Genomic DNA, 27,137 nt, shown 5'->3' on the forward strand with positions numbered 1-27,137 from the left:
AAAGTGACACAAGAATGAGCCCAGATCAGCCCAGATCCTCCCATAGGCCCTTTAAAAAAAGTGGAAAAGTGGAATACAGCAAGCAGGAATCAAAGCTGACCTTAGGGAGTTGGCTGATGGTCTTCAGGTACTGGCTCCTCATTGGATGTGTGCATGAGATCCATTTATATATCATAAATACTCCTATAAAAAGTTGCCTTGTCTGGAGTGCTATTTTATGTCTTAATTTTTTTACTGGTTATGAGCCTCCAGTTCTTCCAGGGCTGCCTTCAGGTTGAGCCCTTGGCACAAGCTTGTCTAGCTATATAGCACAGCTCTGCTGTTTTTCAGGGTCAGTTCCAGTGCTCCATGTTGTCCTCCCCAAGGAGGGGTCTTGAGCCTTCCAGAAGAAATGTGATGCTGTTCTTTTAGGCTGGTATGTTTTTTTCAGTAGGTGCCCCCCCTCCCCCAGTTTCATAAGGTTGGCATTATTTTGAGGCAAAGCTATATATTTTTCAACTGTTTGTTATCTGGAGGTTGGGGGGAGGTTGTGTTTGTGTGGAAACCACCTTGACCTGCTGTGCTCAATGGAAAAAGTAACATGTATATAGCTGAATTAAAAAAAGAGGGGAGCATTCAATGATAATCTTGTAATCTTGGGTGGCAGTTTAGATTCTCATGCATTTTCTCAACCTACGTCCCTGCTTAAAATGTCTTGAAACGTAACACATCTTACCCGGTCATCCTGTCTTGGAACAACAGATGCCAGTGTTGCACTTCTGGGCTGTTGTGTAAGGAGGAAGAGATTCACTATTTCAGGATACTTACAGTGCATTCCTGACTTCTGAGGATGAAAGTCCTCAGGAGGCCAGGAAGGGGCTGTGCCACGCAGGTGTCTGGGCTACTTACACCCCCGTAAGCAGCCCCACGGGAGTCCCACTGACGTAAAGTCCTGTGCCGGCATTCCAGGGGTCGTTCTGGTGTCCCCGGGGGCATCCCTGGGGCGTGGGCAGCTCCCTGTCCCCTTTCAGCCCGGCAAGCCAGCGGCAAGAACGGCGGTGCTGCGCCTGCTTTTTAGCAGACGCATGGGCTGTTAGTGCAGTGTCTTCTCTGGGGCTAACACAGGAGCTGTCCTTCAGATCAAACTCTTGAAACTTGCTAGAAGTCTACCATCTGACCCTTTGACAAGCTTTCCCCCCTGCTCCTATTGTTTGATTGTTTATGGAGATAACCAATAAAAGCCAGTTAAACAATGCCTAATTAACACGGCAGCTGGACTGACTTGCTGAGATTTCCCCCTGAGGCTGCCGCTGTGCTTTCACCTCCCATCTCCATCCAGTGCATCCCACACTTGTTACAGGACAAAGCAAGGGGTGATTGATGGCCCCAGACTGAAAACTAGTAAATGAGAAATCCCAGGGGAGCATTTGTAGTTGAGGTTACGCAGAAGAGGCAGTCTCTTAACCCCATGTTGTAGAAATCTCCAGCATGGCTCCTCATCTGGGACTAGAGCAGAATCTAGCATCAGTGAGCTGTTTGGTGCCCTTGGAAATGACCTTGGAATCAATCACAGTGCAGGGGCTGAGCTAAGGAGTCAATGGGACATGTGTGGGCTAAATGAGCATGTAGACCTCTTCACTTGGGAATGTGCAAGTTGTCATCCAGACATTACACAGAAGCATCGAGTGAAAAAGCACAAGAGGCTCAGTTGTCCACCTTTTGGCCCTTCTGTGTATTATTACAAGCTTTGCAAAGTTACGAACAAATTCTTCGAAAGGACAGAATTAAGCGATCTGCCTTTGGTGTTTCTGTTCTAAACTACAAGAATATGCAAGGAGCTGAAGCATGGGTGCTTCAAGGCTTGCAAGGATGACAAAAAGCATGTCTGAGCCAACTGCACAATGCCTTGTACACACACACACACAGAGAGAGAGAGAGAGAGAGAGAGAGAGAGAGAGAGAGAGAGAGAGACTCTTTTTTTGTGATGCCAGCTGAATTTTCTTGTCACATGCTTCCTTTGCACACCAGATAATCTTGCCAAGCAGACTGTCAGAATTTTAAATTTACCAAAGAATAGTCATTGCTCTCCAGTTGTGTGATGATCCTGTAGTGAGCTACAGGGACCAGGACGGAGTGGTTAACTCTATAACGCAGTAGCCAGAGGGCTCTCTTGAGCCAGGGAATTCAGTAATGCCTCTATCCCTCATCTGCTTAGATTCCTTGTAATCATACACTCTGCTGTCTGTCCCTCTACGTTTGCAGCAGCTTATACAATAGAATGGCCAGTAAAGTGTGCCAATTGCTTTTCCTTAATGGCAGCTTAATTGTCTGCGTATCATATCCTACAGTAGTTAATCTCTGAAAGTTAATGTTATGCTTTATTTTTAAAATCTGATTTAGCTGGAGAGGGAAGCATTAACCTCCCCCCCCCCTTTGTGCTTGCCTTCTCTCTTGTGGAAAGTATTCTCTCGAAGTGTAATTTTGCATTATGGAATGGGCCAAACATAGTTGGCCCGTGAGAAGCTGTGGAAGTCTTTGAAAGCATAGGCTGGCATTCTAGATTGCTTCCTTCCTGGTCTTTAAAATGGAATACGTTTGCTAGATAATAAATCATTTTCATTTTGAAAAGTGCATATAAAATATAATAAATAGGAGTTAGTGAATATTGCTGCATAGTTTTCTGTGTACCCTTCTACATACACTCAAGTATACACACAGGTTTTTTTGTCTAGTGTTTTACAAGAATGTGTGCTCAGGTGTGCAAATTGAGGGCTGTGGCTTCCTTTACTGAGTCAATCCATCTCATTTTGGGTCTTCCCCTTTTCCTGAGTTCAGGTCTGATTGGATTTAGAACCCACTGATTTGTCTCTTGGACGATCCACGGTATCTGTAAAACTTTCCTCCAACACCACATTTCAAAGGAATCAGCTTTCTGCCTGTCAGCTCATTGTCCAACTTTCACACCCATACATAGTAATGGGGAATACTATGGCATGCATTATCTTGATTTTGATCTCCAGCAACACATCTTTATACTTAAGGATCTTTTCTAGCTCCTTTTTTGGAACTGGAATTAAATTGAGTGTTTCTAGTCTGTGGGGCATTGTTTTGTTTTCTGTATGTGTTAGCATATTTGTTAAGATTTTGGTGGCCTCCGTTTCTGTGGCTTGAATATCTATTGATTATCTATTGAATATCTATTGAATATCTATTGATATCTCATCTACTGGTGATTTGTTTCTCTCAATTGCTCTCAGTGCATCTTTCACTTCACTTTGTAAAATGGTAGGTTCTTCAAAAGATTATTCTTGGAAGGAATCTGTAATCCTATAATCTCTTCAGTTCTTCAGTGTATTGTTCCCATCTTTTCTTTATTTTGTCCTGTTCAGTTAATGTATTTCCATGTTGATCTTTCAGCATGCCTAACCATGATTTAAATTTCCCTGATTTCTTGGATTTTGTGGAACGTCTGTTCTTCCTTTTTTGTTGTTCTGTTCTACACCACTGTGTATACTGGGGAAAAGCCAGGCATTTGTTTATTTTTTAAGACTAGCTCTATACCTCCTCTTCATAGACATTGCTTGAGGTGGCTTACGAAATAAAATGTAGTAAGAACATAAATAATATAAAAGTTGCAGCCAATAATAAACAGTGTTAAAAAATCAGAAGGAGAATAGCAAGCCTTAAAACATGTAGCACTTTAAAACGAGTCTCATAAAAAAAATTAGGCTAGAAGCAGACTGTAAAAGCAAGGCATAAAGATCAGCCTCGTAATTAAAAGCTTTGGTGGCCTGGCACCTAAAAAAATAATGGAGTAATAGAGCAGGTGCCAGGCAAGACTCAAGGAGAAAGGTGTTCCACAGGTGACATGCCTGCACTGAAAAAGCCCTGTCTCTGGGGGCCGTTTGCCTCACCTCTGAAGGTAGGAGCTTGTGAGGAAGGTTTGAACTGATAGGCTAGGCAGCATGGGGAGAGGTGGTGAATTGTGAACAGTGGCGTACCAGACACAATTTAAAGCACTAGGTCTTAACTGCTAGGGAATAATCCTAAGTATATCTACATGAAAGTAAGTCCCATTTAGGGCCTTAAAGCTGCAGTCACATGAACACATGCCTTATACATACCCTTTATCCATCAAAGTCAGTATTGTCTACTCAGACCAGCAGCGGCTCTCCAGGGTCTCAGGCAGAGGTCTTTCACATCATCTACTTGCCTAGTCCCTTTAACAGGAGATGCTGGGGATTGAACCTGGGACCTTCTGCATGCCAGGCAGATGCTCTACCATTGAGCCATGGCCCCTCCCCAAAGAATACTAAGAATACTTCCTGGGAGTAAAATAAAAATGGAACTTACTTTCATGTAGATATACTTAGGATTATTCCCTAGCAGTTAAGACCTAGTGCTTTAAATTGTGTCTGGTACGCCACTGTTCACAATTGATGTTGCTGTGTTTTGTTGAGTAAATGTGCAAATTTTTGTACCAAGGGTCAAAGTGTAAGGGATGAATTGGCCTAAAGTTTCAAGTCAAAGGACAAACAAACTCCTTCCCCCCCTCTTTCTTATAGAAAGGAAAGGGGTCATGATAGTTTCCACCCTAGGTACTATATAGGAAGATGTCTGTGTGTCTTCTTTCTGCCTCTTTCAAAAGAAAAGAGAATTGTTATCTTGAAATTCAGGCTTTTGGCATGCATGCCTTCCAAGTATTGTCTAAGGAAAGCAAGTGATTAGAACTGTGTTTCAGAAGGAACAGAGATATATTGATATACCACAATCATGCATTCAAAAGCATTTCTTATCTTACAGTATGTGGGGCTCACCTCTGTTATGTGAGACTTTAATTCAAATTGGAAGAGTTCAGTGGTCTTGTCTCAAGCCCTGAGACTGGGTCGTCTTTATCAGAAACACAGATGATTTGACATGCAGTAACTCAGAGGCTAACCTTAAGGCAGGGGGATCTCTGGGGGACTGAAATAGTCTGAAGGTTAGCATTCCTCCTATCCTTGGAGAAGTGTTCCTGTTCTCGCACCAAGGTCATAGGCAGGGCATTATGGAAGATTGCATAGTTACCTACAAGAGGTCTGACGGATGTGCAAATATAGACTTCCTTTACGAGCCTTGTGATGTCTGTACTTCTACCACGAAGGCACAATTCATCAAAAAGTCAAACAATGAAATCTTTGTGTGACTTTCCCCCCCCTTGTGCAATCTCAAATACAGAGGAAAGAGTTAAACACACTTGTAGAAACATGTCCCCAGCAGGGTTGCATTTTTGGGTAGTGCTGTGTCTTCGCAGGGAAAAAAACACCACATCTCTGGTGTGCAGTTCATTTGTTTTTGCTCTTGATACAATGTCTAACCAGATTTTCGAGGGGTTGAGAACCCACAGTATTTTTTATTAAAAAAATCCTGTGAAAACTAGTATGTAATTTTTAAATCTGAATTTTAAAAGATGTACTATCAGCTCGTTGTTGTTTTAACGTACACTTTCCTAGAGAGACATGGTGTCGCTTCTGTCCGTGGGTTGCCCACCTTCATATCCCCTTGTCTGGGTCTGCCCCAGGTTCAAAAAAGCTGCTGGTTCCACATTTTCTCCAATAAGGTGCCATATTTGGTCAGTTTTGACTCTTTTTTTCATCCAAATTGAGGATAAGAATCTGAAGAGATCAGTTAGTAGGGGAATCTATCAGATGGGCCTGTTTTCTAGTGCCATGTTGTATGCAGGCAACCATGCAATTTCTGTATAGACAGGTACGCACTTTGTGGGAACAATGGCACAGACAGAGCTTCTGGATTGTGTAACAGAAAGCTCCCCCCCCCCCAATGTGTGTGTTTAAATTAAGTGCCATCAAGTTGCTTCCGACTTATGGTGACTTTATGGACTGATGCCCTCCAAAATGTCCTATCGTTAACAGTCTTGCTCAGGTCTTGCACACTGAGGGCAGTGGAGTTTACTGGAATGGAGTAATGCTACATTTCCTTTTGCTACATTTCGGCAGCCAGATCGCTGAAGCCTTTTCATCCTTTGTATGCAATCGGTATGAAGAAGGCTTAGTTGGTTTTGCAAATATGTGCATGTCAAGTGCATAGATTTATTCTTGTCTGTCTTGAGCGAGGAAATAAAATAACTTCTTTTTTCTTTAAAAAAATCTTAATCAGACTTTGGTTCTCATTGCGTCATGAGTTCAGTCAGGAGAAATGACCTAGTTACATTGGTAGTTAAGAGAGAATTTTTTTTGGTTGCATATTTGTGTTGGTGGTTCTTTAGTCATAGGTCTGCTGATTGTATTTATTAACTCTAAATATTAAACAGCCGGCAGAATTCCATTGTATATAAATAAGACATTTGAGACCTGGAAACAAGCCATTTCTGATACAGCCAGCTGGTGCTTTTTAACAGCTTTATTTCAGCAAGCATTAAGGGAATCTCACTGTACATTTTATGCTATGCAAAATGACAATAGGAAAATATGTATTCAAGATTTCTGGAAGAAATTCCATTGTGTATATTCAGTCTGAAAGTGGGGTGGACTAATGAAATGAAATATTGTGCACCTGTTTGATGTAATTACATTCTTTGTGTTTGTAAAATAAGAAAGCCAAAGGCTATGATTTTTTAAAATGTAAAATTCACAAAGAGCTAGTATAGATTTTTTTTTAAAAAATGCAGAAATAGATTCCCCCCCCCCCATTTATGTGAGTTTCTTATTCCACACTGAATGATGGATGGATAGATTTTACGCCTTTCTTAAATAGTGGAGATACTGACATTGATTTGATGGTGGATTTGGTTGTATGTTACAGTTGCATACTCCAACATGCCATAAAACTTACTGCATAACAGAGATTGATGTTTGCCAAAGAAGGCATTAGGACCATGGATCATTTTGTCCTGCTCCCTCATTTCAAAGGAGGCACAAGGCAGGGGACTTTCCATCCAATGGTTAGAAAACAGCATATAGATGATGAAGAGCTACACCCTCTGCCTTGCAGCTTTTTGTTGCTGTGGATGGCCCACCCATCCTCCCGTGGAATAGTGCGGGATTAGCCAGTTGCTATTAAGGGTCAAGCAGGAATTTCTGGGGTTTCACCTGATTGACTCTTGAAGAAACCATTTTTTGGTGGCTTTGTGATGTTCCAGAAGGAAGAGTGTTTCGTGAACTAGGTCTAGTCATACACTGGTTAGGCCACAGCTTGTCGGCATATATAGGGCAGGTTGCTCATGTAGGGAGAATTGGCAAACACCCTGAGGTATCTGGCGTTGGTGGAGGATGTGTCCGCAACAGACCATCATACACTGTACATCTGGGTACACTGGGAAGCAGCACCCTTGCTGCTGATCAGCACCTGTCCAAACCTGGAAGCAGGTTACAGCAGGTTAGGGAAAGGGGATGAGGCTGGGCCCTCTTGGCACATGGCACACATGAAGACAAGCCTAAAGAATGCTGGCGGAATTGTTGGCCAAGTTTGGAGCCAAGGTGGACATGCCCATAAAAGGCAGCCATGGTTGGCTGCCTAGGGCAGCCTGTCTTTGAAATAGTTAGCTGACGGTAATAAGCAATGGTGTTGATCATCTATTTAAATAAACAAAACTGGTTGAGCCCATACATCTGTCTTGTGTCTTCATTTGAGCAAATCACATTTTAGCCATTTCAAAAGAAACCTTTCTATTCCAAAATGAACCATTTTTAGGGAACTCAAGCCACTTCAGAAACTTGAATATCCGGAGCAGGATATTTTGACCAGCATTTTGACCAGAATCAAATCTCCAGCCTATATGCAAGAAAGAATTGCTTCTACACACATGTGAGTTAGTGATGGAGCAGATGCAACCATCCAACTTGGAACCTTCCTCTAACTTTAAGTGGCTCTTCCTCCCATTGAAGGCTTCAAATTTTGCTCAGTGGAGGGGGAGGATAGGGATAGGATCCACTCTGATTTTTCCCTCTGGGAGCAGCACATCATACCTGTCCTGAAGCACCCCAACTTTGTGGAGATTTGGGAGGGTGTGGGGCTTCCTCACAGGAAGGAGAAACAGAAAAGCCCCATGCAGAAGTAGAACACTACACAGTTATTTTGAATTCTGGTAGTGGAATTTCCCAGCTTAAGAAAAAGTTAAGGAAACAATTGATGTTAGAAGGCTGGAATCGACAAAATCTTGATATTTCTATAAACAAAACTTCTATGTTGGGTAAACTATCTTGACTTATGTAGGCCATGCAGCTATGTAATGTATATATATATTTTTCCTTTATCTGAATTGTTCTATTTTTCAAATGCCCCCCCTTCCTGTATTTTCCCTATCCATTTGCTCCATTTAAAAAATGAAACATTATATAAAAAAAGAAAAGGTTAAGGATATAGCGATTATATCACTTGTGAAAGCATATATTGGCGGTTAGCTCTCAGAGCTACAAAGGCCCACATTCCTCTACTAAACTGACTTATTTGCCCTTATCTGGGTTTGGGGTGCCCACCTGTTGGCTCTGCAGCTGACATAAAACATTCATTGTGCTGCCTCGTCTCCAGCATTCAGTGCAGACCACTTGGCAGCATCTCCGCAAGACTTTGGCACCCTGCTGGCGTGCCCCAGCAAATCCCTGGAAGATACTGCATTAAAGGGTTCCCTTTTCTTTGTTTACCACTTGTTAGGGCAATTGCTTGGCAACCAGAGAGTGATATGATCAGTTCCTTTGTATTCAGCTGGGTGGGGGGTGAAGATCATAATATTCCCATGCAGGGCATCTGTAATGTGAGAGTCCCTTTGCAGATATGTTACTGTTTGACCAGAAGAATTGATTGAATAGATGTCAAAAGAGGGGAAAACCTAGCTACGTTTGCATCTTTTCTCCCTTGGTTTACATAATCCTATTGAACACTACCAAACACAGTGGGATTCTGAATGTGATCAAGTGCTCTTTACTGTGCTCAGTGACAATTTGGTTGCTTGACTGAGTTCACAAGGTGACATAAAGTAATTACATCGACAATGAGGCTGTCGTGATTCCCCCCCCCACACACACTCCTTGGATGCTTATACAGAATATGAAGATACGTCTACTTCCAGCTGTGTGTCTGGAGCTTGTTAGCACATGTAGCAATCTTCATATTATATCAATATCTTCCCATCAGATTGTCATCTTCCTTTTGATTTTTTTGTTTCTCAGCCGCATGTTCACAGTATGTTTTCTGTGAATGTGTCAGGTTCACTTAAGTTCAGTCTGTGTGGTATCACCGATTGCTATCCAAACTTATGTCTGCAGTGGGTATAAGGATAATTGGAAGTAGTGCTTGATTCTACTCTTGTAACTGTGTATGGCTATTAGCAAAGAATGATACTTTCAACATTTCTTCTGGTGGAAAGATAATTAAATCACAGAGCCGCATTCCATTTTTAGTCGGAATTAGGTACCTTCATCCTTTTAAACTTCAGGGAGTATTTTAAATATTAATTATCTGTTTATTTGGGAAATTTGTATGCTGCCTCCCCAGACCTGCTCAAGGCAGCTCAAAACTAGCACAATAAAACAAAACTAATCAAGATAATGATATGAGTCAGTAAAACAAATCACACAATAAAACAAGACAATGAAGCCAACCAAGCCAAACAGAATAGACTTATATACTTATAATGACTGATACTTATACTTCAATAGGACTGTTATCAGTTTTTTTTTAATAAAGATTGTATTCAGTAAAAAGTTTGGATACAAAGCTTTGCAAATTCATCTTCCATTCTATAAACAATCATATAGATATTATTAAATTCAGTTTACCATCCTGATCAGAATACCCTTCCACTTATCAGTCTTATCTTTTACCATGTGACATACAGGTTAGTTTATTCCACTGTGCACATTCCTTTAGTTTCTCCAACCATTCATTTTTATTTGCTGTTATCGTCCTTTTCCAATACCTAGCAAAGACTAATCTTGTAGCTGTTATGGCATTTAAAACAAATTCTTGAGTACCCTTGGGAAGGAAGTCTACATAATTCAACAAGAAACATTTAGGGGAGAAAGGTAACTTTTTATCTGTTCCTTGAGAAATAGCTCTAGAAATCATTTCCCAATATTCTTTGGCTGTACTACATCTCTACCACATATGCATATAATTTGTGTCAACTACTCCACAAAAATAAAATAAAATAATGTTGTTGAATTTCACAGCTCTATCTTTTAATTTGAAAATCCCCATTCAATTTCTCCTATGAGTAAATGGAACCTTTATTATTTTTGTACTATTTTCCATTTCCTCACTTATTAATGATGCATAGCATATAAATGGAATAAACATATTTAAGAATGTGAAAAAATTCATTTGCGCCTATTGGCAACAGAGATGCTATTGCTCCAGCCCTTCTTCAAATTCAAATTAGGCCTGACTGGCTGGGAAGTTAATTCTCCAGCCTGTGTGTGTGTGTGTGTGTGTGTTAAGTGCTGTCAAGTTGCTTCTGACTCATGGCGACCCTATGAATCAATGTCCTCCAAAATGTCCTATCTTTGACAGCCTTGCTCAAATTTTGCAAACTGAGGGCTGTGGCTTCCTTTATTGAGTCAATCCATCTCTTGTTGGGTCTTCCTCTTTTCCTGCTGCCCTCAACTTTTCCTATCATGATTGTCTTCTCCAGTGACTCTTGTCTTCTCATAATGTGACCAAAATATGATAGCCTCAGTTTAGTCATTTTAGCTTCTAGGGTCAGTTCAGGCTTGATTTGATCTATAACCCACTGATTTGTTTTTTTGGCCATCCACGGTATCTGTAACACTCTCCTCTGACACCACATTTCAAAGGAATCTACTTTCTTCCTATCAACTTTCTTCAATGTCCAGCTTTCACACTCATACATAGTAATAGGGAATACGATGGCATGTAGGTGATGGCTATGTGGCAAGCCATAAAAGAGTTTTCCTGCCTCCTCACACAGGCATTTTCTATGTGCTGTTGACTCCCTGATCCCCCCCTCCCCATGACAACAAGGCCGAGCAGGAATTTTTGCAATTCCTATGATCGGTAGTTTCCCCCCCGCTTCATGTTGTCGTAGGAAGGACCGGATAAACAGACCTTGCCTTGGGACCAGTTACGGTAGGCCATAACTAGAGACATAAGCATTCGGGCAGGTTGCTAGGGTTGCCAGGCAAGGCCAAGGTTGCAAGGCCAGGCAAGGCATGACAACTGCTGGAAGCCTTAATGATGTCACTGGCAACATGGTGACCTCACTCCCCATGTGCCTGGAAGTGACATCAGCACATCGCCAGGGATGCTCTAGCATTCAACAGAAAACTCTGCAGAATGCTAGAGCATCCCATGTCACTTCTGGTTTAATCTGGAAGTCACGTAGGGCTGCTGGGATGCCAGACCGTTCCTCCTCCCCAGTCCTCCCATCAGAGTGCACAAGGCAGTAAAAGTAATTACCAAGAGGCTTCCGACTATGTTGGGAGGCCTAGTAACTGTATAGGTTGTTCATGTTAGGCAGTGCATATTGGAGAGCGCCCTGAGGCATCTTGCATTGATGGAGGTCTGTTCCTGCAACAGCTTATCATTCATTATATGGTGGGGTGGCTTATGAGGGTCCCTCTACGCTACCGGCAGGATGTTTTGGGGGCAGAGCCTGAGGAGGGGAGGGTTTGGGGAGGGGAGAGACTGCAGTGCCATAGAGTCCAATTGCCAAAGGGGCCATTTTCTCCAGGTGAACTGATCTCTATCGGCTGGAGATCAGTTGTAATAGCAGGAGATCTCCAGCTTGTACCTGGAGGTTGGCAACCCTAGGGTAATAATATATGAACCAGTAATAATATATGAACCAGTAATGATATATGAGCCCTGACCTGGATGGCCCAGGCTAGCCTGATCTCGTCAGATCGCAGAAGCTAAGCAGGGTCAGCCCTGGTTAGTATTTGGATGGGAGACCACCAAGGAATACCAGGGTTACTGTGCAGAGGAAGGCACTGGCAAACCACCTCTGTTAGTCTCTTGCCATGAAAACCCCAAAAGGGGTCGCCATAAGTCGGCTGCGACTTGAAGGCACTTTACACACACACAATGATATATGAACCAGTAATAATATATGATTGCTGTGAAAGAAGTGCATTTATACATCATGCCTCCGCCCCAAGGTACATGTGACTCATTGATCAAATAGTCTCTGTTATATGTCAGGAGGCAACATGATTGAAAATGCTACTAAGGTATGAAGCCTCATAAAATAGTCTGTAAATAAGGAATGGGTATCTCCATCGAATAAGAGGCTATAATACACAAATCTATAAGCTAATTTAGACATAAAGAACCACAAGGTCATGATTGTAAAACTATTGAAAAGCTCTTTTAGGGCTTTCAAAATTAATTGCGTGCAATCTAATAAATACAAGCCCACTACCACAGATAGCAATTGAATCTGGTTATCTCTGTTTCTGATAGTTTTGATGTTTCTGCTGTCTTTGCAAATGGTTTGAAAACCTCATTCCGCTTTAATTTTATGGGCAATTTGGTCTTCATTACACACGTTAATGCAGAGATAATTGTTCGTTGCTGCCCTTTTTGCAGAACATATTCTGGTGTTTGCTTTATCATGTGAGTTATGTCCCAGCATTTCCCTCCTTGCAGCGATGTATTGAATTAAAAAATGTTGGACATGAAGAAGAAGATTAACCAATGCAGTGAATCATTACTGCATCCCAGTACTACTGTGACTTATGTTAATACGATAACTTAAATCTGCCTATTATATTTCTGGTTTTATCCTGCCCTTCTTCAAAGAAGGTGAGGGCAGAACACATTATTCTCCACTCTTTCATGCATGATAGGTTAGACAGTGAGACAGTCACTAACCCAAGGTCAATGAGTTTGAAGCTGTCTAGCACAGAGGCTATTCAAACCTGCTTTCTTCTCAGACTAGAATGACATTCTAACTGTATCACACTGGCTGTTTAAAAAATAAATATTATTTTTGATGTGTTCAAAGATTAATACTGAGTGTATGCTTAAGTGCATGGTAATATATTTACATGTATAATTGCTCAATACAACCTTGACAATACTATTAATAATGCATAAATATGTTAATACAAAATATGTTTACAAACTGTAACTAGACTAAAATACTAAGTAACTCAAGGGAATAATATTGTTAAGTAATTCATCACTGCTTTAGCAAATATTTCAGCCTTTCAAATATCTGCATTTGGCCCACGTTTGTCAGGCCTTGGGAGCTAAGCAGGGTCAGCCACACTCGGATGGGAGACCACCAAGGAAGACTATGGTTGCTAGCTGGAGGAAGGCAATGACAAACCACTGCTGCTCATCTGTTGCCTTGCAGATACCATGGTTGGGGTCACACCGTTAGTCACTTGCGACAACAACACATTCATGCTGGAGAGGCAGAGTGGTGTAGTGGTTAAGAGTGGCAGACTCTAATTTGGAGAACCATGTTTGATTTCCCACTCCTCCATGTGAAGCCTTCTGGGTGACCTTGGGCCAGTCACAGTTCTCTCAGAACTCTCTCAGCCTCACCTACCACCTCCTGCTGTGGAGAGAGGGAGGGAATGTGATTGTAAGTTGCTCTGAAACTCCTTGTGCCACGCCCGGCACTTCCAAAAGAGGAACTGCGCCGAGGCAGCATGCTGGGCAATGGCAGGGCGGGTACCAACGGGATTTGGGAGGAAAGGGAAAACAGCAGGAGAAACCAGAAGGGGGAAAAGGTGGGGACCAGGGCGGTCAGAGAATAGAGAAAGAGACGAAGCAAAAGAGGCGGGTGGAGAACAAGAGGGAAAAAACATGCAGAGGGGTAAGCCATTTACACAATGCTCACGAGGAGAACTCCTCTGAAAAGAAAGAAAGAGACCAGGTGAGAAGGGAAAAAGAGGGTGTGATGTACAAACATTCTGGAAAGGAGAAAGGAGCAATCATGGTTAATTGGTGGGTGGAGCAGATAATGAGGGGGAAAGTGTAGAAAAGAATTAGGAAAAGCGCAAGCCAAGGAAGAGACAGGTCTACGGGAGGTCTGACGAAGTTGACAGACAACCCAAAAGAGACCACGAGGGAATAGAAAGGGGAGGCGAGCGGCCCCCAGAACTCATATGTCTGAGGCAACGTGCTAATTCTTGACCTTAAGGCGAGTCAGAGCAGGACATTGGAAGGGCCCCAGTTACCGAGTAACTTGACCACGGAATCCACACCTAAAGCCCCGGAGGAGACACACACTCCTTAATGAAGAGAAAAGCATTGTATATAAAAAACTCTTCTCCTTTTTAGTAAATACTAACCTGTTTCTTCTGTCAGTTTGAATCGTCAGTCCACTAAAACCTCTTTGATGCACCTAATCTGAAATGGCTGGCCTTTTTTGAATCTGTGTAATGCTCCAAGGTACCTCAACCCTGCTATACATCAATTATGGTGTTTAAAACAACTCCTGGGTAAAATTTCCAGAATTGGTATTGGTGGCCCAGCCTTAAGAGCATAAAAGCAGCCATGTTAGATGAGACAAATGGTATATCTAGCCCAACATCCTCTTTCACACAGTGCCCCCAGAAGAGCTAGAAGCAGAGCATGGAGGCCAAAAACTCCCCTTGTTGTTGCCCCACTTCACTGATTACCACTGTAATATAATTCAGTTGATAAGCTTTTGGAACCATGGAATTTACTTTGGCCAGCCCATTGTACAGCATTCCCTTTGAGTCAACTAAGGATTATATAGGATTGTAAATTGCATAAACCACAACAACAAAAGAGTGCTTCAGAATTCAGTATGCACTTTAGGGGATCCATCTAGGACCATAATTCAAAAGGTAATTTTTTACATACACATTTTATATTTTATTAGGTTATGTATGGTAGGTGATATGTTTTGAGAGCAGACATCTTATGTATTAGTGGATTTATAAACCAGTAACTGGAGCGAGACAATCAGAAGAACGATGAGATATTTGAGTCTTCCCCTGCTGTTATTCATGTTCTATGACAAGGACTTGGCCAAGATGTTAACACAGTTCTGAGGTATGGGCCCCATGTGAAAGTTTGCTGAGGTAAGTAATACGTAGGGGATTTACTTTCTGCCAACTAGGAGCAGAACAAAAATATTTGAAAATGTCACAGTGTTCATCAAACAAGATCAATGGTGTGTAGTTCTGTGGAAGCAACTGTGATTAATTGGGTTTACAATCTTTCTGTTCTTACAGATCTCCTCCCCATAGCTGTGATTTCTGCATGACAGACAGCAATATTACTAACTGGCATGTCCTATAGTGGTGCTATTTGGATAGCTCTCAGTTTGCTGTTCACACTATTTCTAAAGCAATAGGGTTTGGGACCCGAGTATTGGAAGATTCTGTTGCTCTCATACGAGAAATATTAAGATTTGCAGGAGAAACTTGGCACCATACGCCATGACCATTTGAAGTGAGGTCATTAGTAACTAGGGAGAGGGCTTTCTCAGCAGAGGTGCCTTGACGGTGTAACTTCTTCCCCAATAGCTCACCTGATGTCTTTTTCAGCGATGGCCCACAGAGAATCTTCTTACAATCTTCATACTTAGCCCCATGTTCTCTGTGTCAAAGACCTTTGTAGTAGGGGAAGGTTATTTTGCAGTATATGTTAAACCACTGTTTTGGTAAAGGAATATTTTCCAGTCATGAGTATTTGAAAATTCTGCCCACCTTATGGCACTCTATTTCAGGGATAGAAAATATATGGAAGTCACACTTTGAAGTATGAGCTGAATCTTTGGTGACCTTCCTTTACAGCTCAAACAACAGAAATGGAGTAGGGCATCCTGGTGGGTATCCATTAACCCTTTTCTCCTGAGAAACCATACAAAGTGCCTTGCCCACTTTGGCTTTTGGTTGTGTGCTCTAAGTGCATCTTTACCTATTGTACCTATTACCAATTCCCCACTTTTGTTCTCTGAAGTTCTATTATCAGAACAGACAATTTTATTCCAATGCTGTGTAGCTTGATATAAAAGATCAAGGTTCCATTGCTAAATCTTACGGAACTTATCGATCTTATACTTCACTGATGGGGTAGTGTATCTAAATGTTAGATTGTTCCACTGCTATTTCAAGTATAGTATGATTACATTAGAGTGGAGCAGGAATGAAAACTCCTAAGCACCAGTCGTTTATTACCATGACCCTGCTCCACTTTTTGCCCTTTTCATTTGCAAAGGATCCTGATAGTGCCGAGGTTGTTGCTGTGTGTGTGGGAAGTCCCCTCAAGCCGCAGCTGTCTTATGGCAACCCATTCTGGGGTTTTCAAGGCAAGAGACGTTCAGAGGTGGTATGCATTGCTTTGTTCTGCAAAGCAACCCTGGTATTCCTTGGTGGTCTCCCATCCAAATACTAACCAGGGCTGACCCTGCTTAGCTTTGGAGATCTGTCAAGATTGGCCTAGCCTGGGCCATACACTGGCATATTATTTTTTTGCTGGCATAGCATTTTGTTCTGTTGGTGTAACGGGGTTTATACCCAGAAGGTGTAGATTGAGAACCAAATAACTCTTTGGAAATGTATGAGCAGTTTACGTACTTTTTATCTTTATGTTACAAAATACCTGTAAGGATTGTGAATTTGACTGGGATACCCACGAAGAGACAAGAGTGGAGGTGTGCAGGTACAGTTTCTCCATGCTGCACACTTCTCAGTGTTGTCGCATCTCCCACCCATTCTCTGTCACTCCATTTCATTGACACAGAAGTCCTAATGTGGAGAAACCTTTTATGGGGACCCCCATGGCTCAGCAATCCACAGCTCAACTAAAAAAAATGACTTTAAAAGTCTTAAGGGGGAGGTGAAGCTGAGCTTTGCCATTGTGAAGGTGGAGTTTAGCTCTGCCCTCCCCCCCCCCCCCGCCTGGATTGGCTTTGGGCAGAACTTCTGCATGGAGGCTCTGCCCACAGCCACCCTGCCATTAATCTTGCTCTACTCACATCCTGAGCTCTGTTCACAACCTGAGTTCATGTGGACGTATTGAATGCACAATATTTGTGGCATCTCTTGTATGCTAGGTAATGTAGAGATGATTTTTAAAAGGAAGCCTCTCCGATCCAATTTTTTGCTCCTGATCCTGCATTTCAGATTGTTGTTTTTATTGGGAGACTGTGGCCTAATTGTGTTTAGAGATGAAAAGTCTATTTTACGGCCTATTTTGTATGTTTTTTAAGAAGAAGAAAAACTGTTTTCCTTTTGTTTTCCATCAATTATTTTGCCAATACGAAGAAAAATATGTAATCTACTAATGAGCAAAATCATTTTAATGAATGGATAATTGTGGTTAGGACTAAGAAGTTCAGTGTTTAAATGCTGAGACCATTTGTTGAAAGATCCCTTGCACAATTATTTATTAGGGTTCACAGATTTTTGGGAGATTTAAGAGGGCACCTACCTGGAAGAGTCTTAAATTATTCTGATGGTTGTGAAGAAGCTTATTACTGGACATTGCCACAAAAACAGTACTTGTATTTTCAGGGGTTCGATTTAAAGCTTAGCTTGCTGAGCTGTGTCTCATCTAGTCTTTGGAAAGGGTTGTAGGTTTTCAATCCTTTTGACTTACAGAAATGTACTGAAGATAGATTACTGTCACTGCAAATTGAGACTTACAGCACATTCCTAAAGGGGGTTTAGATCCATTGAGGAAAAAAAAAAGGGTATTTAAAAATAAAAAAGGGAAAATAGGGGGAAATGCCCCATTGAAAACAGCGAAGCTGCTCCACCAAAAAAGGTGGCACAGTCCCACTGCTGCTTAAGGGGGTGTTCCTGGAGCGAATGGGGTTAGGAAGATGCCCAAAGGCAGCTCTGCCCCTGGAAATGCCTTCCCCATGTCGGTGTGGCTATTCTCTTCCGGGATTTAGTCCCCGGACTGGCTGGCAGCGGGGGCTGGTGGAACTCCCAGACGTCAGTGAGTTTACCACTTTATCCTGAGATAAACAACTACCAAAGCTGGTCTGCTCATCACAACTGTATCATTTAAGACAAGATCATGTTTATGGCTGTATTGTTTAAGACGAGGTGTTGAACTTAATTGTTACAAGGGCCAGATATGACATAACTGTCAATTGGTTGGGCTGGGCCATGCCCCGCCAGCCCAGATCAGGACTGGAGGGGGGGGGGTTTGGCTGCCTCAACTGGCTTGCGGTCCGGATAGGAGCTCTTAAGGGGCTGGATCCAGCCCGCGAGCCTTATATTTGACACCCCTGGTTTAAGTCAAGATAGTGTGTCTTTACATCATGTATTAGGTTATTTTTCCTGATATTCTTTCCATTATCTCCTAGTTTTCCTTAGAACAAATCAGTGAGTACTTCTATGGTCAGCTGTGCAAAAAAGCAATAGAAGGTAATCAGATCAATCCCTGATTTGGAACTCCCTTCCTAGATTAACTGGTAGACTTCAGGAATTTAAGCCACAGTGTATCACTCAAGTAGAGAACAAATCAAGCACCTTTGAAAAGCAGCTATTTCTATATAACTAAAATAAATGCTAGCCAAGTTTATTAGGTTATGAAAGTTTATTTTCCTGGTATAATTAATAATGATTTCATTATAAAGTTATGTCTGTATGCAGGTTCTTTTCTTTGTTTTCTTCCATATTTGCAATGTTTCATTGCTTTAACTGACAATGTGTAAATGTGAACAAAGAGATAATACAAATGGGGTTATATTTGTTCTAAGACTCTTCTCAGTGTGTTAATTAACAAAGGACGTATTAGATCATCATCTGATTTATTGCCTGATTAAAATGGGATGGTATATGACTGTTCTACTATTTGCATTTTCAGTGGGAAGAAATAAGTGGTGTTGATGAGAACTATACTCCAATCAGAACCTACCAAGTTTGCAATGTTATGGACCATAGTCAGAACAACTGGCTGAGGACAAACTGGATACCACGTAACTCAGCTCAGAAGATCTATGTGGAGCTCAAGTTTACTTTGCGGGACTGTAATAGCATCCCTCTTGTTCTGGGCACTTGCAAGGAAACTTTTAACCTGTATTATATGGAGTCAGATGATGACCATTCTGTCAAATTTAGAGAACATCAGTTTACAAAGATTGATACCATTGCTGCCGATGAGAGCTTCACTCAGATGGATCTTGGGGATCGAATTCTCAAACTCAACACAGAGATTCGTGAAGTGGGACCTGTCAGCAGGAAAGGATTTTACTTGGCTTTTCAAGATGTGGGTGCATGTGTTGCCTTAGTATCGGTGAGAGTGTACTTTAAAAAGTGCCCTTTCACTGTGAAGAACCTGGCCATGTTTCCAGATACGATACCTATGGATTCCCAGTCATTGGTGGAAGTGCGAGGTTCTTGTGTTAATCATTCCAAAGAAGAAGATCCTCCCAAAATGTACTGCAGTACTGAAGGAGAATGGCTAGTTCCCATAGGAAAGTGTTTGTGTAATCCTGGCTTTGAAGAAAGAGGCTATTCCTGCCAAGGTAATGTAACCCAACTTTTTCTAAGGTTTACATTGGTGGTTAATTGAATTGTTCTGGTTTAAAATGCTTTAGCAGGTTAGTAAGACCTTGTTATTCCAGTCCTAGCCCCCTACCTCCATTTTTAGTCCAGGAGCTGGATTGCATTCTTGTTCTTGTTCTCTTGAGGGTCCACAGGTCTCCATATCTTCCTCACATGTTGACTTCATCCTGCCAATATTGCACATGCTTCCTGTTTGTAGGCGCTGTGCGTTGTTTTGCCCATTCCTGTCTTTCTTTCTTTCTTTCTTTCTTTCTTTCTTTCTTTCTTTCTTTCTTTCTTTCTTTCTTTCTTTCTTTCTTTCTTTCTTTCTTTCTTTCTTTCTTTCTTTCTTTCTTTCTTTCTTTCTTTCTTTCTTTCTCTTCTCCACCAATATATATTGATACATGAGCCCCACTTCTCTGATTGAAGTCCAGGGGCTTGCACTTTCCTGGTTTGACTTGTTTTGAGAGAAAAAGTACTGGAGGCTTAAAGAAGTGAGGTGTGTGTGTGGGGGGGTATCTACAACTGTTAACACATGTTACCAATCCTTTTGTCATGAAAAAGAGAATAACACACAATGATCAAAGGCCTGTTCATGAATATGACTGCCACCTGGTGATGTGTTTCAAGATACTAGTTCTACAACTTTATTTTCAAGGGTTTTTTGTTTTCTGCAGCATACAGCCTTAAACATTTACGATACTAATAAAAACTTAAATTTCTCCTTCAGAGGTTTATACTTTGTGAGTAATTATGAGTAAAATATTAATACTTCAATTAGTCTAGTTTCTGTTGTTTTATGGGAATAGCAGACAGTCATATTTAAGTTCCAGAGTGTTTCAAACTGTCAATTGGAGCCAAAGGAGGGCTTCTTCTTGTAGGATAATCTTTCCTGAGCAGACTGAGTCTTTCTACCCATGGAAGGTTCCTTCTGTGAGTGGAACATTCTTGCATGAGCAGAATAATCTTATTTAGTTTAAAACTCTTTGGAAGATCCTGAGCCACAATCCTGGTGCAGCCCCTGCGAAACCAGCAAATTAGATTATCTACTCAACTCATGTTTCAAAGAGTTCCAGGAGGTGCACATTGTTCATGCCTCTGTTTTATCCTCACAACAACCTTATACTATAGTTTAAACTGAGAGAGAATTAAGGGGCCAAGGTCCTGTTGTGAGCTTTATGGCTGAGAGGGGCCATGGACCTACAATAGCACATTGACACTTTTCTCTCAACCTAGCTCGCTTACTTGAGATGAAACTGTGGTGTTTCTGCCCGAAAGCAGTGAGTTTATTAACCTCAGACAAAATGCCACAACACTGCCTGAACTGAAGTGGTGGCATGAAGCTTTTTGACAGAAAGCACACTTCTGAAAAATGCAGTAGGACAGTTTCCAGGTTAACGTTCTTTTAGAATAGGTGCAAAAATACAGATTGCTGCTACAGTCACAGGGCGAAAACGCATGGCCGCTTTAGCCTCCTTTATTCCCTGTTTCAGCCAGGATTCAGCCAGGATCGAACGGACGTTCGGCGAAACGCATGCGTTCAATCCTGGCTGAATCCTGGCTGAAACGGAATAAAGAAGGATAAAGCGGCCATGCGTTTTCACCCACATATAAGCAAATTTTTAAAAAATCATCCAAAATTAATTTACTAAGTTCAGAACAGACAAATTATTTCATTGTTTATACCTCCAGATGAATCCTGTTTTTAGAGACAGTGTATACCGTCCCTGCTGACTTCAGACAGCAAAAGATTACTTTTGACCAGGAATGTAAAATGCAAAACGAGACTCTGATCCTGCAATCATTTCTTGGCACTCAGTGGAGCTGCTTTTTGATTTCCATCCCATTTGTTCGTCAAGTGAGCTTTGTACGAGCAGACCGTTCACAAAAGCGACAGGACATTCTGGTATGCTCTGGTTTTACATATAACGTCTTGCTGTCCTGACAGCTTTTATCAGGGCCCAAATTTGTCAAATATTTTCACCAGGGTGTCATTTAAGTGGCACTTTAAAAGCAGTTGGTAACCCAATCTCCTCCCTGCTGTTGACGTCAGTAACACAGCAGGAATCGGAAGGCTTGGAACCCAGTCCAGTTTTTCACATACTTTTGAGAGACCAATGTGGCTCAGTGTGGTTTCTATGTAGGCTTTTTTTTTTAAAAAAAGCTAAAGCTAGAGATTAAAATTGCTATTCCATATGCAGAGCAAATCAGAAGTGGGCAGGCAATGCTGGCATTTAATTATGAGGAATGTAATTAGGAGAAACATTTGGATCATAACTGAAATAGCAAAGTAAATTTCTGTGCATAGCTTTTATCACACTTGGATTTTTTTAAGCAGCTGCCTCCACAAAGATCAATTAGCATTAAATAGAAAGAGAGAAAAATGCCCAGGACATACAAAAATACATATCAGAGCAGGTTCATATGCTCATTTCATAGATTTCCCCGTCACTTTAAGATTTAGGAGTAATGGTTAGTCTTGGCTGAAGGAAATGGGATGGACCTTAAATTTTCATTAACATCTCCATTTAATAGTATGGAAACAGTGGCACAAGCCTCCTCATACTATTGATTCTTTCACTTGTTGGGTCTTGATTTGTAACAGCTTTCTCTGTTCACATCACTTTTTTGTATTTTGCAAACAGTGTGATTTCCCCCCTCACATTTGCTGAATAAAGCTATCCTTTACCACTAGTGCGGAAACTGTTCCCTATTTTTTGAGGCACTTTTGTCCAGTTGATATACGTTAAGCACATTCCTGAGGGGGGGCAAAAGCGGTTTGGAGGGGCATGACCTTGCGGCAGTGTAAGTGCCCACTTATCACAGAATAAGGGGCAATTACACTGCATGAGGGGGCATTTCTGTCAGCACCCGGGTGCTGCGGAGCTGCATGGGCCTCCCCCGCCAGCACAGCCTCTTCGGGAACAAAATCCCGGAAGAGAGTAGTGGCACTGGTGGTGGGGGGCAGTCCCAGGCGTTCCCAGGGGCCGAGCTGACTTTAGTCAGCTTCCTAACCCTTTCCAGCCCGGGATTGCCCCTCGCTGCTTATTTGGGGCTACGACACCTTTTTTGGTGTCTCAGCCCCTCTCTTTTCAATGGGAGCTTTCCCCCCATTTTCGCCTTTGTTATTTTTTTTAAAGAAGGCTTTTTTATTCTCCGTGGTGGCTGGGAAACCTCTTAGGAGGCGATGTAGCTGTGCCACTCCTGGCTGCCGCGGATTCAACCTCCCCCCCCCAGGAATGGGCTGCCCGTGCTTCAAAGGCTTCCCACCACCATTAGAACTTAGATAAGAATGTGATAACCCCTTTACATAATTTGAGTTCAGCAGCATCTTACAAACTAACAAAATCAGGGTACAAGCTTTCATGAGTCCAAGCTTACTTCGCTACATGCAAGCTTTTGTGAGCTCTGTCGCCCAAAAGCTTACACACACCCCCCAAAAAATGTTGGTCTTTCCTGAATTCGAAGTTTGCTCTACTACTACAAACTAACCTGGCTACCATCTGAAGTCCCTTTACATGATGTTCTGCCCAGAATGAACCTACTGGGGGGATTACAGCAGCAAGCTGTGTCCCGTGTCTGTGCACACTAACTGAAAAGTGTGCAAAGGTCCTTCATGGATACTGCTATATGCACGCAGAATGCTCTTCCCTCAACTGGGAACCCTAGCGCTTGTAGGCCAAAGCTGAGATAGGTTCTCTCCACTCTCTTCCCCAGCATGTTCGTTCTCCCCAGAATGTCATGTGAAAGACAGATATGTCTGTTTTTGTTTTTTATTTGAAGCTTTCTCTGCTCTCTGAAAAAGGTTTCTTTCCCCCCTGTGTCTCAGATCATCCGCAGCAACATACTGATGCGGGTGAGTGTTCCAGTAAGAAGAAGTTCATTCATTTTTTCAAGCTGAAACTTCTAATAAAATTTTGGACATTTGTTTTTAACATAGCTTAATTATTTACTTTAAAGACATCCTATTGGTAAAACATTTAAATGATCCTATAAAATATTTAGCCTTGTATTACATGAGATTATTAAAACTGACAAATGTAAAAACTCTGTCCTATGTAATAAAATATATTTTAACACAAATATTTCAAAAAGTATGTTCTATACAAGTGTAACAAGTTTCAACCTTGCAGCTTGAGTAGAACAGATATAAGCATTATTAATGTCACATTCAAATTCATTTTCTCATCTATGGACATACCAGTCCATAGCGTACACAAAAGTATATACAGACACAAGTATAATATATATACAGGAATTTCAGGAATGTAACTAAAGAAGCAGATTAAGCTAGAGATATTGCTGTGATAGCTTTGAAATATATTTTATGGCAGAGCTTTACTAAGATTTTAAATAATTCTGTATCTGGTTTCAGTTTGTATTTGGTAAAAATTAACCTTTTATGAAAGCAAGATTAGCAATAAATAAAAAGCTAAGGTTTCAGTCTCTGCTTCTTTCTTGTTCCTAATCTTAGTAACTTGAGGGTTTTTTGTTGTTGTATATATCTCCCTAAATAAGCAGTGGTTGTGAATTATAAAACTATTCTTTGTCAGAAGAGACATCGACTCAACTTAGATTTATGATTAGGTTGGATAGGTGGTTTGCTCTCACTTTGAATTACGGGAATGCATTCTACAAAAACCAGCTGTATTACCCATAAATTAATCTTAATTTCTCCAATCGACATATACTGCAGTTTTGGGGAAGAAAAAGAGGGAGAAATGGGCTCTTATTTATACCATTTTTGTTTAGAATTGTCCATTTCAGTACCATATGCAGTATGATCACAACTGGTAAAACATTTCGTATAGAAGAAGTCTGCTTAGATCATGTAGCTGATTTGTATGGTAGAATTATTTGAAGCATTTACGAGCAGGTCACTCGTCTTTTCAAACCATGCCGTCAAGTCTCAGAAAATCATTTTCAGATAACTAAACTTTGATTTTTGAAAGCACTTTCACTATATTTGGTGAAAATGAGTGAGATTAAGACATGAGATTAAGTTCATAGCTACACAAAGGTTGTATTGAGTTGTACAAGTCATGCATCATTGCGCTCTTCCCCTTGCCAGAGGGTCCTTCCTCAGTTCTGTCTGTGTTTAGAGTTATCGGACAATCCCTCATTAGTTCCAGATTGGAATGTATAAGAACTAACAAGGGTTTACATTACAACATTGACAGCTGCTACAAGACTTTGATAGAGGGCAATTGTAGTGAGCAGTGTGCATTTTGATAATTGATGAAAATACTCTTTAAGTGAGAGGCATTTTGAAAGATGACCATGGGTAGGCAAGCATCATCGCCAACTGCTGTTCCTTTCTTGAAGTACAGTGTTGCCAAATCATGTTGATGGCAGATGTCTAAATAACCACTAATGAAATGGTATTTGCTTTGACTCACAAAATTTTTGTATTGATGCTTCAGAATTCTTAAAGTTGATTCTTATTCTGCATGAGTTGTTGGATAATCAAGTTTTGAGCTCCAATAGTTATTATTCCTCTTTTAAATTGCACCATTGGTGCCTATATTTGATAGTCATTCTGTTAATGGCATAATATGAATCCATAATAAGTAATCAAATTTTCATCTTTTGTGGCCGTGTGGAAGGATTAGGAGTATTTTTTTTAAGGATTTGTAGTTTAATCAATGAATGCCTCAGCCACTTTGCAGATCAATAGACCTGTGGCAGAATGAAGGCAAAATGGTCTCCAAACAAATACGAGTAAAGGCCTTTAGCCAGTGGGGCAAAGTACCTTACTGACAAACATCTGTGGGTTCAGTGATTGCCTACTGTAAGGTTAAAGTTTGATGTGATCATTTAGAGCAGCTGCTGTTTGACAGGAAGCTTCACTTTGTACAAAGAAGGAAGGGTGGGGGGAACCCATGATGAAGCACAGCATAAAAGAGAGAGTCAAATCACATCAGTGGGGTGGATGAAGAATGACTCTTTAATTGTTGCTGGATTTTTCAGCTTTTTGTATTACCAATCCTGGCGTAATGTCAGCTGGGTTTCTCATTAGACTTTGTATACTGTCTCTCCCCACCCCCAGTTTTATTTGTTGAACTTTTGCACAAAGATAGGCCGAGTCTGTAGTGAGCTGTGTCTGAATAAATTCGTAAAGCAAACATAAGACAGTAAATACAACATAACCTACATTTTCTGGCTCATCAAATACACAGAGAGCGCAGGGCAGAAGGGAGTTTGTTTGCATAATCTCTAGGAAACACTGAAGGCAGGATGGATACCTCATATGTTGAGAACTGTGGAACTAAAGACTCATTAGTACTTTGGGATTATGCAACAAGGGTGCCAGTGTTATGAAGTGGTTAGAGTGTTGATCTATGATGAGGGAGGTATGGGTTCAAACCCCCAATTATCTGTGAAGCTCTCTAAGGGACAGTCAACATATCTCAGTACAAAACCAAGGGCCATGTAAACGACTTTGAGTTCATTTAAAGAACAGCAGGCTAAACATGGGATAAATGGATAATTATGAGTTTTGTAATAATGTAATTCCTCGAATTACTTATTTATGTTTTTCTTGCTTTTCTCTCACATCAATGGCTTGGACATAAGATATACACAACAGCACCAAGTCTATAGTGTTATCATCCACATTCTAGAGCTACAGTCTCTTGGGCAGCTGTTTAATCGAAGTAGATTTTACTCGAAGTAGATTGTATTTATTTCAGCAAAGTATACTCCCTTGTATATTTTCAAAGAAGTGTAGCCTTTTAGAAGTTGGGTGCACCTACAGAGAGAATATGCACAGTTCTTCCAGGTTTTTGTTGTTTCTTTTAAATAAGCATTGACTGCAAGAAAATGGATAGAAATTTTTTATCAGCGTGGAGGAATTTAACTCATATTTTTCCACATTAGCAATGGACATAAGATAGATGTGAATTCATAAAGATATATATAACTACATTAGTCACTTCTTTGTAATCAGATATATTGTATGTCTGGACAGTAATCATTTCGGAAAGGTCAGTATTGACACTGTTGAGGTCAACCATCCAAATTCTTTCATAATTTGAAATGAAACTGATGTAATTTGTGATATTGTTTGTTGGCAAGAAATGACATTATGGTACAATACTGTACACACCAAATTGAAAAATATGTAATATTTTAATCATTTGGTTTGCTACCTGATAAAGCAACACACTGTGTCGACATCTTCCATTATAGCCTGGTTTTGACCATCCATTTCACATTGCTTGTGGACCATTTTTACTTCTTGATAATGGAAGCATTTCAGTCAGAAAGAGTGTTCTGAAGTTCCCTACTTAATATTATGCTAATATAAGCAGTATAGTTGAGATGCCTGGTATAGGTGGATTCACAAAAGAGGAGGGGGTTGTCATATCAAGTGGCTCTCTCATATCTTACGTTTAAAAAAACACACACAAAAACCACGAGAGCAGGTTAGGTTGAAAGAAAATGACTGGCCCAAAGTTATCTTGTGTGTTTGACAGAAACAGAGATATGAACCTTGGTCTCCACAGTTCTAGTCCAACACTACATCACACTGACTTTCTAACAGCATTCTGCTGTTGTTGAGGGAGGGAAGCTGAGGCGAAAGTCTATGGCAGGGGTGTCCAATCTTTTGGCTTCCCTGGGCCACATTGGAAGAAGAATTGTCTTGGACCACACATAAAATACACTAACACTAATGATAGCTGATTCATAATGTTTTAAGTAAGTTTACGA

The 27,137-nt window shown here is 41.0% G+C and overlaps 1 protein-coding gene across 1 annotated transcript in view; it reads left to right on the forward strand.

The window, feature by feature from the left end:
* EPHA3 (EPH receptor A3) overlaps window positions 1-27,137 on the forward strand; it is a 260,564-nt gene that overhangs the window by 81,503 nt on the left and 151,924 nt on the right. The window contains exon 3 of the mRNA XM_056858063.1: window positions 18,745-19,405. Coding sequence (XP_056714041.1) covers window positions 18,811-19,405 — 595 coding nt within the window. The 5' untranslated portion in view covers window positions 18,745-18,810. The remainder of the gene's footprint in view (window positions 1-18,744; window positions 19,406-27,137) is intronic.

The sequence above is a fragment of the Euleptes europaea genome, chromosome 12, assembly GCF_029931775.1.
Source record: "Euleptes europaea isolate rEulEur1 chromosome 12, rEulEur1.hap1, whole genome shotgun sequence".
Classification (NCBI taxonomy): Eukaryota; Metazoa; Chordata; class Lepidosauria; order Squamata; family Sphaerodactylidae; genus Euleptes; species Euleptes europaea.